This window comes from Gymnogyps californianus, chromosome 2 (genome assembly GCF_018139145.2).
Source record: "Gymnogyps californianus isolate 813 chromosome 2, ASM1813914v2, whole genome shotgun sequence".
NCBI lineage: Eukaryota > Metazoa > Chordata > Aves > Accipitriformes > Cathartidae > Gymnogyps > Gymnogyps californianus.
In genome coordinates, this window is record NC_059472.1 from 79,586,751 (window position 1) to 79,603,454 (window position 16,704).

Below are 16,704 nucleotides of genomic sequence, written 5' to 3' on the forward strand. Positions count from 1 at the left end.
AAAGACATTCCATAACATCGGTTTAAAAACTAAATTTCTGGTTGAGATTTTGATAACTTGAGCCCAGAATGAACTTCCAGAGCTATGTGGAATTTGTAGTATCAATTTGATAGGTTGAAGTAATGCTTTTACCAGAAATGCTGAAAAAGCATTAAACTTCAGAGTGCTATTTGAATACCACTGCTATAATTAATACAGTATGACCTTGTATAAACCTCATAAATTTGTTCATGAATATGCAAAGTGGGAGTAACTGCACTGTGAAGAAAAAGTGGGGTGCTTAAGTATCTGACACAGCTACACTTTTAATTCTGTTGGTACTTTTCCCTTGAGTATCTTCTGAACAAAAATATTACAGCAGTAATCAGAGGAAACTGATCTATTCATACTAAAATCTCTCTCTCCCCCCGAATCTTAACATTAGATTTTTATTTCAGCTACATTTCTGAACGATCGCAGCATTCAGTAAGGAACAATCGCTCTCATATCTTGCAGAAATTCGCCTCCGAAACTTTATGCTTAACTGGGATGCAATCATTGTGGCCTCTCAGATTGGTTTGTGACTTTTTTCTAGACTGGACCTTTCAGCTTCTTGAAAAGGTGAAATACGTTTTCCACGGCAGACTGACTCTTATTAATTTCCTGTGATTTTTCCCATTGTGGTTTGTGGTTGGAAGACTAGGAATATGGCCATGAACATTTACACAAGCTAGTGAAATTTTTAGGCCTTTTTAAAAATACATTTTGCATAGTTAATGCCCATGAAACCAGCCTGTCTGAAAGTTTTGAATTGGGGTGCCTGAAGTTTGACACTTAAACTCATTATCAACAACATCAAAACTACAAAGGATTTTCAGAGCTGGTGAGTCAGTGATAGTCTACAAATACTCAAAGCCTCTAAAAACCAGGCTCTTATATAGATACCTACTCATTGACTAAAATGCCTGACATTAGGTAAATGCCACTTAGGGTGTACTCCTTTCTATCTTGTTTTAAAAGACAAGAAACAGCAGTTCAGCTCATTTTCCCTCCTGTGAACTACATTCCTGTATGGTACTCTAGGAGGCATTATCAAACTTATTAAAGACAGTTTTTCAAAATTCATCGTGTACAAGTAATACAGAACTTCTGAGCTAATATATTTAAAAGTAAGCAATATGCCATTCAGCTTTAATCTGGAAAGACAAGATGTGGAACTTGTGATCAAGATACCTTCATTTATATTAAATTGGAAATTATCTGGTAGTCATTCGTACAGTACACGTCAGGAATCCTTCTCGGTTTCTTCAAAATAATGGAGGGTTGACATTAGCCCCTCAGTTCCTCCACAGCTTGTCATTGCTGGGACCCAGGAGCACAAATAATATAATTTTAATAGAAATTTAAGTTTTAGTGAAAAGGGATTGAACTTCACAAAATCAGACATTAAAGCTAAGCTTTTCCTTAGCTTCTTGACAAGGCTTTCCTCTGTACTTACTTCCAACTCCAGGTCCTAGAGAAATTCCCAAGCTGAGGAGAGCTCTCAGGAGAGCGTGTGTTTGTTTAACAATGGACACACCAGTATAATCCTGGAGTTTAGGAACTCTCTAACTTGATTCAACATCCTAGTTGTGGCCAAATGAGGTTTAATATATGGTGTGCAACTCTGTAGACTATGTAAAATATAACATGTGTTTCACCACAATACATTCATAGAATGTAGCTAGATAACTGGCATCAAATCTGCTGATCTGATAGTCCTTGGATGTTAATTACACCAGCTTTGTAATTTCAATAGCTCAAAATGTATTAAAAAGACAAGAACAGTGGTGATTACCCCTTTCTCCAGGATAAGGCTGGATTTGAAGAGGCTAAGAGGAGGAAAAATTGTGGGTTTGGATTTGGACAGCTTCCTCTCTACAAGTGGATAACCCTGCCTCAGTATCCCTCTAGGTAGTTGTGTCTCTCCCATGCCTCTTGCTTGCTGGAACTGCTTGTAGTAGAAGTCCCTCCCTTGAGTAGGCTGCCAGTGGAAATACACAATTAATATGAGTTTTGTCCTAACTTTGGATTCTGACAGACTTTTTCATGGAGCGTGGGCATTCTGTTATCTGATGCACAAGATTGCAAGGTCAGCCTGAGAAGATCTCCCGGGCTCCAGAAAAAGCAAGGGATACACTGAGATAGGTTGGCAAGTCCAACATCTCTTTATCCACTACAGCATACACAGGGACGGACAAAATGTGACTGTTCTGTTGATAGGAGGAGAACCATAAAATCAACAGCAAAGGTCCTGGTCCTACTGTAAGAAGCCAGCTCCGTTTATACCCAACTGAAGATATTCAGAGCTTGCACCAATCAGTAAAGACAGAAATGTATTTTAGCTTCAATAATCAGCCCTTTTATATCTGTATGTATATACACATAAACACATATATACACAAACATACATACATGTATCAGTTTAGTTTCTTAAGAAATGTGTTTCATGTATATATATATAAAAGAATGTTTCTTCATATATATGTATGTTTCTTAAGAAACTAAATAGATGATGAATAATACAGTCTGTGCTATTTATTTTATGCTGCTCCCACATCTTCTTTTGTCAGTATGCAGCAGAATGTTATATTCAAAACAGATTATAGAAGTTTCTAAGAATAGGAATCAATAGATGTTGGATGCTTAGAAGAGAACTGGAGGAGAAATAAGACGGTGGGATAAATGCATTAGCTGTAAATGTCTGTGAAACAGATCATTCATCCACAAAACAGTTAAAAACATTTTATATTCAGGCTTCACAGTTAACACAAATTGTTTAAACAAGGTAATCTGTTCCTTCCAAAAGTTGATCTATCCAGAAAATACTCCTGGGTCAGTTACATTCAACTCATGTTTTAAGAGCACTTTTCCCCTTTGCTTTTCTACTCTGAGAGCTTGCTACATATTTTTTCAGTTGAAAAATAATTCATTTTTGTGAAAGGTTTGACAAGCATGAAAGTATGAAGTATGAAAATTTGAAAGGTATGGGGCTTTATAAACAAAACCTATTTGAATTACTCTCCCATACAATTTCTAATCAACTAATAGAGGGGGAGATAAATATTTTAATAGATCTTTGATTTTCACAGTTGCCCCTGTACCTTCAGTGTATGATGAAAAATTAAATAGAACATGGAAGAAAGAAAAAGACAGCATTTTATGATTTTGCATCTAAAACCAGATTAGAATCTTAAGACAGTAAATTCTTAAAATTCTTTAAAGTCCTCAGATGAGATTCTATTAACTTAAATTCATCAAAAAAACCAAGGTTCCAGACTGTACATCAGGACAAAAACTCTTGAAAAGATTTTTGTCTGGGAGTTTTTTAGATAGTCTTTGGACAGAGATCTAGTTTTGTGGTAAGTAAGCTTGATGCTTCAGGTTAAGACAACATTATGCAATGTGTCTCCTGTTGATTTTTAAATTTCAGATCAGGGATTGTAAACGCCCCCTATAAACAACTGGGATTCCAAACTCAGTTTTCACCTGATTTTCCCTAATAAGTCTAAATGAATCAGAAACTATAAACCAAAGATACAGTATTTTCCTAACACAAATAAAGCAGTCACGGCTGAAATCCAAAAGGAAAAACAGAAGTCAAACTTTCACAGAGCTTAATGAGGTAAGGTACTAGTATCTCAGTGGGGAGGCAAGTAAATTGGGTGATTACTCTAACACATGTCATACTGTGGTCTGGCAATTTATGAAAGATGAATATTAAGATTAAATTTATAAGTGATAGGTATAATGCTGTATTTAGAGCTTTGAATTATCTAAACCATTTTAAAGTATTCAAGTTATGTAAAATTAATTAGTACAATATTGTATTAAAGCTATTTTCTTTTTTCAAATCACAAAAGTATGCAAAGTGCAGTTTGTAAATAATGTCTTTAAGGAAAAAAGAAAACAGGAAAAGAAGGTCTGATGCTGCTGTCTTATGATTTCATCCTGATTTCAGCTGGATTACTGTGTGACTGGAGTTGCAGACTTAACTTGGTTAAGAATGATAATGAATAAGCAGATAAGAGTACTAAAAATTGTAGTTAATAAGCAACTTTTTAATTGAAAAAGTGTAAGAAACTCTCATCAAGAAACTGAGAAAAGGGAAGATCAGCAGAAAGAATAATAATTCATATACTGTAGTGAAAAAACACAAACCAAAGATCTGACTATTCCTATAAAATGCCCATTGCAAATTACTTATTAGCACTGTATATGGGATGGATTATATTACAGCACCTCTCAGATATTATTTAAAGTTTTCAGCAGTGAATGCATCAGAAAACCAAAGGCACAGAAGACTGAAAAAAACCCCCCAAATCCTCCTGGCATATTTGCCAGCATTAAACCTTATGTAATACAACCTGATGTCTCTAAAATCTGTCAACATTACAGATTCAGAAACATTTCTCAAGTAGTCTGAACACCACTACTTTTCCTATGATACTGAGCATCGTCACTCATAATCCTGATGCAACTGAATTTTAACCAGTGCCCCTTCAAAAACCAGGTCCAGCAAAAGGCGAAAAAGAAAACAGCAGAGGACAACCAAACCAGAGTCTTACAAGAAATTGCCCCATGGAAGATGACAATGGACTTTCCATTTACCAGATGAACACAGCACTATCTCAGCCAGCAACCACATTACATCATCTTGATTTACATTACTTCCCCTGTCCAGTAAGATCTTGAAATGGAAATACGAGGCTTGTAAGTGGTCACAAGTGGAAAGTGTGAGAGCTGTTCAGTTTATTGGGGGTGGTGGGTATTTAAGGAATGCTAGCTAAGGTACTACCTGCACAGAGCATGTGCTACTCCGGTCATCTCTACAGAGCTTTCTGATCTTTTCTTTCCAACATTCGCTGTTTCCTCCAGCCTACAGCCCCATTATCTTACATGAATTCAACACAAGAATCCAGTTACCATCTCAGAGGTCAACTTACACTTTTCTCTCTTGCACAAAATCAAACTTGACATTTTGTTCAGAGAGAGAGATTTTCAACAGTGACTGGGGAAAGGTAAACAAGAAAGTTCCTGCTGGTGTGAAGCAAAAGTAAGTTCAACCCTCTCCAAATGTTCTGGCTCTGCCAAAGAGCATCCACACAGACTAAGTGGGATGAAATTATCTAAAGAAGAAGGATGAAGGCCAAATAAATATCTGAAGCCGTTAGAGAGGACAGAAAGATGCATCTGGGAAATAGGGAGGGTTTGATATCAGAAAGATATTAACACCATACTATGGTTGAAGGGCCTGAGTTTAGAAGGAAGACCAACGTGCTCAGGACACCCGTTTGAGCTGCTGTTACAGCTACCTGGGAAGGATTCAAGAGTTATAAATATGCACAGTCTTTTGCAGGCAGATATGAGCTTATTTTGCATGAGCTGACCAGAAGCCATTCTGCTATGACAGCATACCATCGAGCACTTGGTAGTAAGCCTTGCTGCAAAGCAGTGTGTATTAGATCAGGCAACGTACCATTCTCATGTGGCCCCAAGTCCTCAGGCTGACCCAGAGTGCAGGCTACAGTAAGCTCACATCAGTTTGCAAATGGGCGTGCACATACACTCACCAAAAAAAAAAAAAAAAGAAGAAAGATTTCAAGACCAATGTGCAATGAATCCATCAACTATGAAGTAGGAAGAACTGAGATTTGTAGGATCAGTCCCTGAGAAGCAGTGGGGAAAAATTAACAGGAAGATAGAGCTTATGGTGTGGGGAGACCAACACTGGACATGCCCGTTCAGAGAAGGGGCACCGTGAAGCCCCAAATTTATAATGGACACTTCTTTCAGAGGCAGCTCTTTAACTGAGACAGGTTAAACATCGGAAGTGTGAGATGTATAACACGGTACAGGTCTCTATGGAATGACTTCTGTCATAGTGATTTGAGCAACTTTTTTTCTAGCCGTTTGAACGCAATGCAACACAATTATACTACCAAACTCTTTTCAAAATCAATACAACTCAGGTACAAATGCCTAGCTTCAGTCACATATCCCAGCATAGCTGGTATTCACATATACATACCTGCATTTAAGTCCAATACAAGTATATTTGCAATATGAAAGTTATTACCTTCTATCTTTCATTCTCCTCCGATTACATATAAACCATCAATAATTATTACTTTTTCCCTTAAACTTTTCAAATATTACTTCTGAAAGGGAGACATTTCATTTGATGAAACAGCACAAAGACAAAAAGGTGCTTCCTATAGATACGTAAAAAATACTGCTATTTTACTTTGCCTCCTATCAATGTTTTTTTTATTTAGCTCTTTGATGGATATCTGCTTTGGATGCAGCATACAACAGAGATTGTATTACTGATAAATACTATTCACCTAACAATTTTCCTGTGATGTGTGTAAAGATATTAACTAATCGATTTTCATGTCTCTCAGACAGATTACAGAACCTCCAATATACAAGGGCAAAAAACCCCAACGCTTAAAAGAACTTGCCTAATATGTTAAAATATTTCAACAAAATGATATGGATTGGAATTCAGAAATTGCTATGACTCAATCCTTTTATAAGGTTTTGTCAGAACTGAAACTCTTCTTACTCATCCTATTTTCATTCTCACATCTACAGTGATTTTTAGGAACGAACAGATCATATTGCACCTATTTATATAAGTGCACCTTGGTGTTGCATATACAAGTTTGGCATACAAATATAAATAAATATCATAATTGTTAAGGATCTATTTAAGTATTCTAGTTGCACAATGTTAAATTGGTTGGTCTCTTATTGAAATCCATTTCTCATCTTTACAGAGCAGAAAAAATCTACTTCATATATTCATCGTAACTCCAGCAATGGCATCTGGAACCCATAAGGCGTGTTACTTTTTGTGAGCATCTTCATTACTTTCTGTGCTGATTAAATTGGGTGTAATAGCGAGAACACATTGACTTCACCTAAGCAACTGGGGAAATGGGACAAATCTACACAAAAACATCTGTAATATATAAGCTTGGATGAGAAGATTGGTCAAAGCTGCTAAGAAAAGGAGAACAGAAAACCCACAGCAGCGCTTCTAGAGATTGTTTTTTGAAAGGCCTGAAGTTTGTTTTCTAATTGATTTCCAACTTTAAGTTTACAGCACTGGAAGTCACAGTCTTTGCTGACACACAACCCAATTATTTACTTTACAGATGCCTAAGAATGAGAAATACCAATTCAAGCCAAAGCAAGATGATTAAGGCAAAGCAAATGTTTTGCAGTACTCACCTTAGGCACCCAGTGGCATTGCGCAGCACCTGTGATGAATGGAGTTGTATTTTATGATCATCCTGGAGCGGAGAGTTTTCCCATCCAGAGTGAGGGATGATCACTGCATTGGTCAACACTGCGAGGGCATCCTGGATGATTGGCATTTTCAGTGCATCACAGGAGGACAGATTCCAGAGAACTCCTACAAAAAAAGCAGACGACTAATAATTAACACTTCTGCAAAAAAGATTGAATAGTTTTTGTTTTTAAGAAAAACAACAAAACATTTCACAGCATTGGCATGCTTAATAAAGCTGTTTCTGTCAAGAAAAAAAAGATTACATTGTAAACGGGGCTGAATGATACCTGCACGCTTTTGCAGTGGGAATATAGCTTTGAATGCACAACAAGTAGTCACAGCAACATTGGAAATTTCTCAGAGCTAAGCCTAAAAACTGAGCAGCTGGTTATGACCTAGGCCTATTTAGGCTGTGAACCACATTTGGAATGAAGGAGTACTACATGTATTTTTTTAGGGCTTGGACTTCAGACTTCTTCCTTCTAAATAAAATTAATAAAAACCAATAGCAGAAAATAGGTTCTGATTTATGCTAAGACTATCACTGTTGATAGATACGCATTGAGAGAACAAAACCCCAACTCTGTGATCTTCAATGTAATGAGAGTAACTGTCTGGGCTAGTTGGTACTACAAGCAAAAAGACTTCTTTCACAGCCTGATACAGTAGTATGGTATTATCCCGGCCTTCAACAAGTCCTTTTTTATTTTGTCAATATTTTCGTATACAAAGTTACAGAATACTACCATTTTTGCACAGAAACAAGCAGCTTAATGGTGCAACCCACAAGGAGATTTACTGGAATTTAAAAAAAAACCCTTCTGTTAAAATCCATAATGTGCCAAAGAAAAGGAAGAGCAATCAAGAGCCAAAGCTTTCTGAGCACAGCCGCAAGGATCAGGGCTGCTGCAGATGTGCCACACAGAAAGCAGGCAAGAAATTGTTGGGGGCAAAAGAGGCCCTGGTTTTCATTCCCTTGTATGTATTTGTATATTTGCTGGAAAAGCACGTTTGATTTTCGTGCTGCGCCAAGAGCCGGCTGCTGCTGGGCAGGAACTAGTGCTGGGGGAAGCCAGAGGGCAATACGCTGCTCTGAAGAAGCAGTGGTCTTTATTTTAGTCCAGCGTCCTCCCAGGAGCAGCTGGAAGAGCAAGCCTGCCTCTTCCTCCCTCTCCCCTTGCCAACACATGTCCTCTTCTCTAGAGTCCAACCCTACTCCTTCCTACTCTCCTTCCTGTAGTGACAGTAGCCTGGCCCCACACCTAACTTTTAGCGGCAAAATTGAGTTTTGCCTTTACGGCTATCAAGTCTCGAACCAACACAGAGAAAGCTTATCATCATCATGATATACACGAGGTTACAAATATGAACATTACACTATGAAAACCCAAAGTGAGTGGTGGTGGGAGGAAACTGCTAAAGACCTTACGAACATAGACTCAGACATTTATAAATATAAGCAGCAAGAACACCACTTGCTCAAGGCCTTCTTTAGCATTCTGTGTTTTGAAGGAGAGGTGTAATTAACAGGAATCAACCTACATTTTTAAGTTTTCCTTTAAAACTAATTACCTCTATGGGGACACTGTTTCAGTTATACAATTTCATGTTTTAATTATTTTGTATGGAACTGTATGCAAAGACAGTTATGCAGTTTAATGTAAAAATTTTGCTTAGCATACTAAAGAAAAAAAACCCCACCTTAAAATAATCTGTGTGGTAAACAGGCAGAAACTGACAGACTTTAGCTACAGACCAAAAAAATTTAAAAAAGCAGAAATAAGAATACTGTTCATTTTTTCATTTAAGAATTGCTGCCTTAAAGGGAAAAGAGACTTTGTTTGAATTCTGTTCTGAATGCCTTTATGAAAAGTAATGCCATATTTAAAGGAATAAAGACCTTCACAAAGATATTTATACTCACTTTTCTATGACCTGTTCTTGGTAAGCTTTATTGGCACATCTACTATTCCTGAAATACCTAGTATTTTGCTGGTTTTAGTCAGTACAAACAACAATTTTTTTTTACATTTATCTAGACAGGTGTAAATGATGTGCATGGTATAGAAGTAGAGAATCAGAACACAAATCTTTCCCCCTTCAAGGTCCGATTTAGTTCTTATGCAAGACAATGTGTTGCTTCTTTGTGAAGGAGTCCTATTTTGGAAGTGAAGCAGAAAAGAGTGCTTTGATGAAAACAAAACAGTACTTTGGGCTTCAAGAACTAGTCATAAACTGGCAATGAAGAAAAAAATAGAAAAGAAGCAAACATAATAGCCCTGTCTAGCAAAATGCTTAAAAATGTGCATGTCTACACTATTTTCTACTCACTCTAGGTTCTTGCTAATTAAAAGTAAACTCACATAAACTTAATGATAAGTTGGTATTCAGAATAGTTGAGACGCCTGGAACTATTCTTTAAGCCCTTTTTCTCTATTTAAAATCCACTTGACACAGCACACAAGCTTTTGCTCAATAAACTGCCATAGTAACAGGCGAGCTCCAAATCCAAATAAAAACCTACATATTCACCCAACAGCCAAAAAGTGGGGTCTGGTTTCACTAACTGGAAATTAAACCTTCACAGTAAGAGGATGAAGGGATCACCAGACTACATTAGCTGTTGTTCCTTCTCCTAAAATGATTGTAAGTCAGGGCAGAATCAAGCAAAACGGCACTGCCCAGTAAGCCTGACACAGTCTTCAAAGTTTTCGCACCTCACACACAGTTTTAAGGAGTAAGATAATCTTCTTCCACCCTAGAACAATGCGTTTGATCTAATTTTAAGTCTTTGAATACTACCAACCACATTAATGAAAAAAACAATTTTATTCTGACAAGTTGGAATTTATTTGCACAAGTAGTGGAGTCTGCTGCTTGCTGAGGTTGGCATTTTAAGTGCCTCCTTGTACCCTTGCTTAATTAAGGATCTGCAATTATGAAAGGGCACTGGCAATTCAGTTCCCATTACTTTTGCTGAGGACGACCTGGAGCTAGATTTATGTGGGGTCTAAGAAGATGATCCATTGCCCTGACTGTGCAAGGGGAAGTGATAAAAAAATAGATCTTTTACCTGAGGCACCTTCCATTATGGAGCTACCTCTTCTCCATATGACTCTGAACATATTTTTCAAGCATGTATGCATTGCATGCCCTTAGCTGGTCACTGAGATCATTTGCCACCTTACTCTGAAAGCCCTGACTGAATTGGGTTTCCGAGCACAATAAGCAAGTCTGGAATAGAGGTGCCTTGACTGCCCCCTAAATCATTTGTGTGTCATCCGCTGCCCGCAGGAAGGGAAGGGACCGGACTCAGTGTACCAGTGATTCATCACGAATAGTGGGACGCATCCTGCTATATATGTATTGGAAGAGAACTGTTAATCCAACAACTCAATAGTCCAACTCAACAGTTTAGCATCCATAGACTGACTCTTGGGAGAGAAGGGGAAATACGGAACTAATCAGACTGAACATCTCTTAATCACTTGCGTTCATAGTATCTTATCTGCTTGCTTTTAAGGTTGTGAGGCATTCAGAATAGGCATTTTGTCTCCCCATTTGCAGATCACTTTAGGTTGTGTTGGATGCTTCACAGAAAGAGAAAAATAGCTACACTAGACCGATTATGTCTATTTGCAGGTTGAAGTTTTTCACCCTTACATATAACAAACTGAAGCACACAGAAAAAGTATCTTGCAATCTCATTTTGAGTTTAAAACTAAGGAGAAACTGGTACTGAAAGTATTCAGCTGGTTCCAGTTGGAAGATGCATTTTGGGTCTGAGTACCAGTTACCAGTCTTGCAGACATCAGGTGAAGGACTCTTAGAGTTGTCTACGGGAATGCTCGCTATGGAGATCTTGCTGTACCAAGTTATATCTTCTGGAGTAGCTTATCAGAGGACATGTATCTACTATGTTCAACGGGTTATTTAACGCACTAAAAGCAAATCACCTTTTCTAAGAAGGGCTTTCACAGATAACAACAATAAAATTTAAAAACTGGTTAATTTTGAAAAAGGTTATAATCAACCTTTTCAAAGACATAACTGTACAGATATAGTTCATAAGGAAAACGACACATAGATCTTAGTTAAGGCAATTTAAGTTTGTTGCCATTGGAAGAGGGAACAGAGAGAACAGAGAACCAGGAAAACTTTGATTTCTCTTTCTCTTAGCCGAAGTCCAGAAGATTGAAGACAAGATCAGCCCTTTTAAAAGCACAGTCCAGGCTGATGAGAAATTACTACTGCTTAGCAGACAGAGCTTATCCACCATGCTTTCAGCTTAGAAACAGTACTCCTTTTTACATAAATTAATTTAAGCTATTGCAATAGATACTGCATCACTTACCCTAAAGAAGCAAAGCAAAATATTTTAAAAATTTGAACTCACTCAATTTAATGGAGCAGTCTGAGCCAAAAAACCATCATCTCTGAATCAAGCTGGAGCTCAAACTCATCCTAATTAAACTCTTCAATGCATTTTTTAGCCAGTGTTTTACTTAGAACTGGTACTCACATATGTATATCTACAGTCACACATAACTAAAGACCTGATGAGCCACATGCTAACCTTATTCCATTCAAAGTTACGAAAATAGAGATCATATACTTCCATGCAAAAAATATCACCCTAGCAAGAGAGCATGTGCAAAATCAGGAAAGTCTAAACAATTATTCAGTGCATGATTTAATGCTACCTGAAATTATGACTTTTATATATATAAAAAAGCCTCTTAGAACAACTTAGACTACAAATATAAATGGAAACCAAGAAACTGGAAAAGTCATCTTTTACAAAGAGCATTGCCCCTGCCACACTGACACCACATATTTTTTTTTTTTTTATTGTGCTGCAAAAGATGGACTTTGCCAAATAAATTATAGGGTAAAAGGATCGTAAGTAAACAAATATTATTGGGAGAAATAAGACTTTAATTCTTCTCAATTTGGTATGTTTAAGTCAACCTTAAATTAATACTAAGATTTTGCTTATTTAATATTCTTTGTAAAAATAAAAATCTAAAAGTCTTCCAACTCATCTAGGTTTTTCTTTTCCATCTTAATTTAATAGTTTGGTCATGGACTGATGCAGAATGCCATTTGGTAGTGCTGGGAGACTGCATCCTAGGAGGAGCGAACACGGCGTTGGCAGGCTTTTTTGTTTATATGCTGAAGGCACACGGGTACTACAGGGAGTTCCCCTCATGAACATGACAATTAAGATTGAAATCTAAGAGCTAAATACCCTGCACAGAAGCCAACCACAAGGGATCTTTTGCTGGAGTCCTTAGGAAAAGCATCTTCTACTCCAAGCTCTCAAGTGCTAGAAAGTCATTTGCTGGCTCTTACTGCAGCTTTGACACTCGGAGCCCCCTGTAATTGCAACGCGGCTCTGCAGAGCCGGATCTGCTCCGTGGCAGCAGGGTGTGGGCTCCCGATGTATCACAGCAGTTCTGCTGTAAAGATGCTGAATACCAACCACAACATTTCTTAATACAAAGTGCAATAAGACTTCACGCCCAGCTCAGCCATCAAGGTGAGGAATTGGTCTTGGTAACAGACTTTCTGTAGGAAACAAAAAGTGGCTGATTTGAATTCTGGCACCCGAGCAATTCACAGCTCATAACACAGCTCCTTAAAAGCACACTATAAAAAGAAGTTTAAAATTGGCATAACAGAGGAGGAAGTTTCACCAATTTTCTTGAAATAATTTTTTATCTGGTTACTGAACAAATACCTATGCACACCTTTCTGTAATTCACTTATTTACATGCACAGAGGTGGTTTTCTATCTGTGTATAAGAGGACCCATGAAAAGTGCAAATTGAGAAAGACTGAGTTTCAGTAAAAGTCATAAGCAGGCAGGAGTCTGAGGAACAATAAGTGAAGCTGCAGCCAGACGAATTTTCCCTTTGCAGCCACTTATAGCCTTACAAAGCAAAAACTTCCACAGAGAATAAAGATTATTGGGTTTTTTTTTAATTATAAACAAACACAGCTTGATCTTGACTACATATGAGTACATGACTACATATAATTTAAGTAATATAAGCATTTCCTCTGAAAAGCTAACTCTTTCTTTCTTAATTACTGCTCTTTTCATTCCAAAATTACATCTAGGCTTTTATTAAAACAAAAGGAGGGACCAATTTTAATATTGCTTGCAAACAAATTCTGTCCAAATGCTATTGCATTAACTGAAAAAGTCTGTATTATTCTCACAGGACTGAATTTTGACCTAACGTTGCTGCTCTTTTTCTGCTGTACACTTTAAAATAACGTATAACTGTGGAAGGGAAGAACTGTCAGACAAGAATGTTAGACAATTATTAGTTTTAACGTTAGACAGTAGAGGAATTACTGGAAGAGTTGACTTAAGTTACTGTGGAAAGACCAGTGGTTCCTGCTTAACTTGTTTTCCTAACTGATGAAATTAAACTGGTCCCATAAAGCACAGAAGCCAAACCAAAAGCAATTAATTCTAAGTGAGAGAAACACAGGAAAAAATAAATCAACTGTTTTCAAACAAAATTTAATCCTAACACATGACTAATGGCAATACCATTCCCAATTAAATACTTTATTAGAAAGCAAGGAAATCAAACAAGGATGCATATATGAATGGAAAGATTTTTTTTTCAATGCTTACATATGTATTTTACTGAAGATTTTTTTCTAGCACCCAAAATCAAAATATATGTTTGGCAACATACTCTAATACAGAGAACAAAAATGTTATACTTAAAACTGAACATCAAGTTACAGCTCTAAGAACTAAACTCCTTTCTCACAAAAACTATTTAGGAAGTTAGTCCTATCTATAAAGTTGCATCTACATGCAAAATGAAAGGCTCAGTGTACAGTTGCTTTAAAAAAAAAAAAAGGAAACACTTATTTACTAGCCAAATCTTAAAATTGTTATCTAAGATAAACACAGCACTGAAAATAAGATTATTTGGGAGGGAAGAAGGGAGGTTGGCCTCTGAACCTAAAAATAAAAAAAAAAAAAATAGTGGCCACAGTGAACAAAGTAATTTCATCACAAAATGAAAATGTTTCAGCATATCCTCAAACTTTCATTTTGTAAACAAACAAGTGAAATATTCAGATCTGTTTCTAAACAAAAACTGTTTTCAAAATAAAATTTAAGTATTCTGTGTTGCAAATGGCAAACATTTCAAACTACAGAGTGGTTTTACACTGCAAGTGTTTTAATACTCCATCATTCAGGCAGGGGCATCAAAATTATATGCCCAGCTGAATTTTTCCAAAAGATTACTACTTGCTGACAAAGTTCAATGCAGCTGTTATGTCAAGCCACGTGCTGCAACAGATGTCCTTATTTATCACTCCAGATTGCCTTCTTCAATATTTCCTCTTACACTTAGATTTGACCAAAGTAAAAAAAATAAATCCGAAAATCATTTATGTAGTATATTAACAAGGAAATCACGAAATTGGTTTCATTGCCATATGAATCAAAACAACTTGAATGAATTTTCCATAGAAGATGCATCTCGCTGATGGTACAAGGGAAAAATAGTTATTTCCCATTTAGACTTGGACGTTGATGTGGTTCATACATGGGAGTGATCCCAGTGCCGGTGAGAAAAGGAGAGCAAAAAGGGACCACCTTGGGTTTTGTGCTGGGACTGAGTGTGGAAAATTCAGGACAAGTGAATGGGAATTTGCCCGGGAAGCAGGGAGAAGGAGGCAGGCTGTGATGGGAAAACTGATGAAACCATCCCCAAGCAGACCCCTAAGAGAGAGGAGAGAGGGACTCCCCTGCCAGGGGCATCGCGCTGCTCCCAGCCGAGACCTCGGCACCCCGGTGAGTTGTTCTGGCTCTCCCCTGTTCATCTCCCCGGAAACAGGCACTGAGAACCTGAGGAAGGTTTTCTATCACTGTTGTATCAGTATGTTCCCTTTTACCTATAACAATACTTTGAATGTAACACCTTACACAATAAATCGGTGCCCCAGCCTGTTGCTAAGAAAGCAGGGCAGAAGATTTTAGAAAGCATCTGTTTTAAAACCTCTCCTTATTCAACTGGGAGCAGCAGGGGGTGAAGCAGTTAATCTGATAATTCAGAAAAAGTTCAGAATGACTCTTCATGAATACAACAAATCCTATCAGTGGGTTTTCCCATTTTCAGAGCCAAAATAGTGACAGCATATTGAGAAAGGGGGCAAAGATTGTTTTATAATTAGACAGTAAATTGCAATAGATTTTGTACAAAATGATTCAGCTGAACTGTCAATATTGTTTGCATAAGTGTTATTTGATAAGACAGCATCATTTCTGAAGCAAAATTACACAATTTATTAAATTACTTTTAGGTTTGCCATTACACAGGAGCTCTAAATAGGATGTGTTTTGAATGGCTCTGGAATTTCTTGAAGTTGTCATAGCCTATAGGTTGGAAATCAGTTTCCCAACAACTTACAGGTGTAAGCTGTACAGCCTTTTACCTTCCTGGTTTGCAAGGAAAATGGCTACAAAGATTTGGTGTCTCAGTAAGTGATTGCACAATGGGTTCACAGGAAGGTATTAAAATACCAATTAATTCCTGTTCTGAATTTGTTTGGAAATCACTTCCACATTTCTAGAAATGATGACAATGTTTTCTGTAGGTGATGCTAAAATCTAAAATTTAAACTTTGCCAGACCGTAGAATTGTACCGTAAAGTACAACGGTGTTCCTCCTTACACAGCTGTGCCTTGTTATAGCACATCCACTGACTGTGAAATGTCAGCTTACTAGTCTGGAGAAGTACAAATAGATATTTAAAGTATTTTCTAAAAAATATGATGATGCAATAGTGATTTTTGAAGGTTCTCTGTAAAACCTTAAAGTACTGATTACTGGGGTAGAAAAGCAGAGAAGCCCTGTAGCCCACTAACCATGCCATTGCCATTGCTAGTAACAGGCCAGAGGGTTTGTACCACCTTGGTGAGACCTCCGAAGCTGAGTTGCTTGAAGTTGTGATGGGGCACTTGGACCTTTAGCTTGATTAACTCTAGCAACTGCTTCTGTACCAGGTGGCTTCATTTGTTTTGCTTTTGCTTAGCTTTGCATAATGGTGTGGCATAAGCTTAATTTACCCAGGTAGCAGTAACAAGTAGTTTTTCTGTGTTCAACAAAACCTTGGTTTCCTTTTTTCCCCATAACAAGATTTTAAATGTAACAGCAAGGAACCATAAACTATTCCATGCAAAGTTTGAGCTGTGAGATGAAATGCATGTTTTACTGCAATCTGAGACTTGCAGGAGATGTGACGGAGTTTGGCATTTTATATGAAATCCTCACTGGCTCACAAAACTCAGGGCAGAGGTTCAAGAATACCTTGATTAAAAGTATCTCAAGCAATGGGAG

At 37.3% G+C, this 16,704-nt stretch overlaps 1 protein-coding gene across 2 annotated transcripts in view; it reads right to left on the bottom strand.

The window, feature by feature from the left end:
• The window catches only part of CTNND2 (catenin delta 2), a 700,253-nt gene that overhangs the window by 137,618 nt on the left and 545,931 nt on the right, over positions 1-16,704 (bottom strand). For both annotated transcript variants that reach the window (XM_050891195.1, XM_050891194.1), the window contains exon 12: positions 7,261-7,444. In XM_050891195.1, coding sequence (XP_050747152.1) covers positions 7,261-7,444 — 184 coding nt within the window. The remainder of the gene's footprint in view (positions 1-7,260; positions 7,445-16,704) is intronic.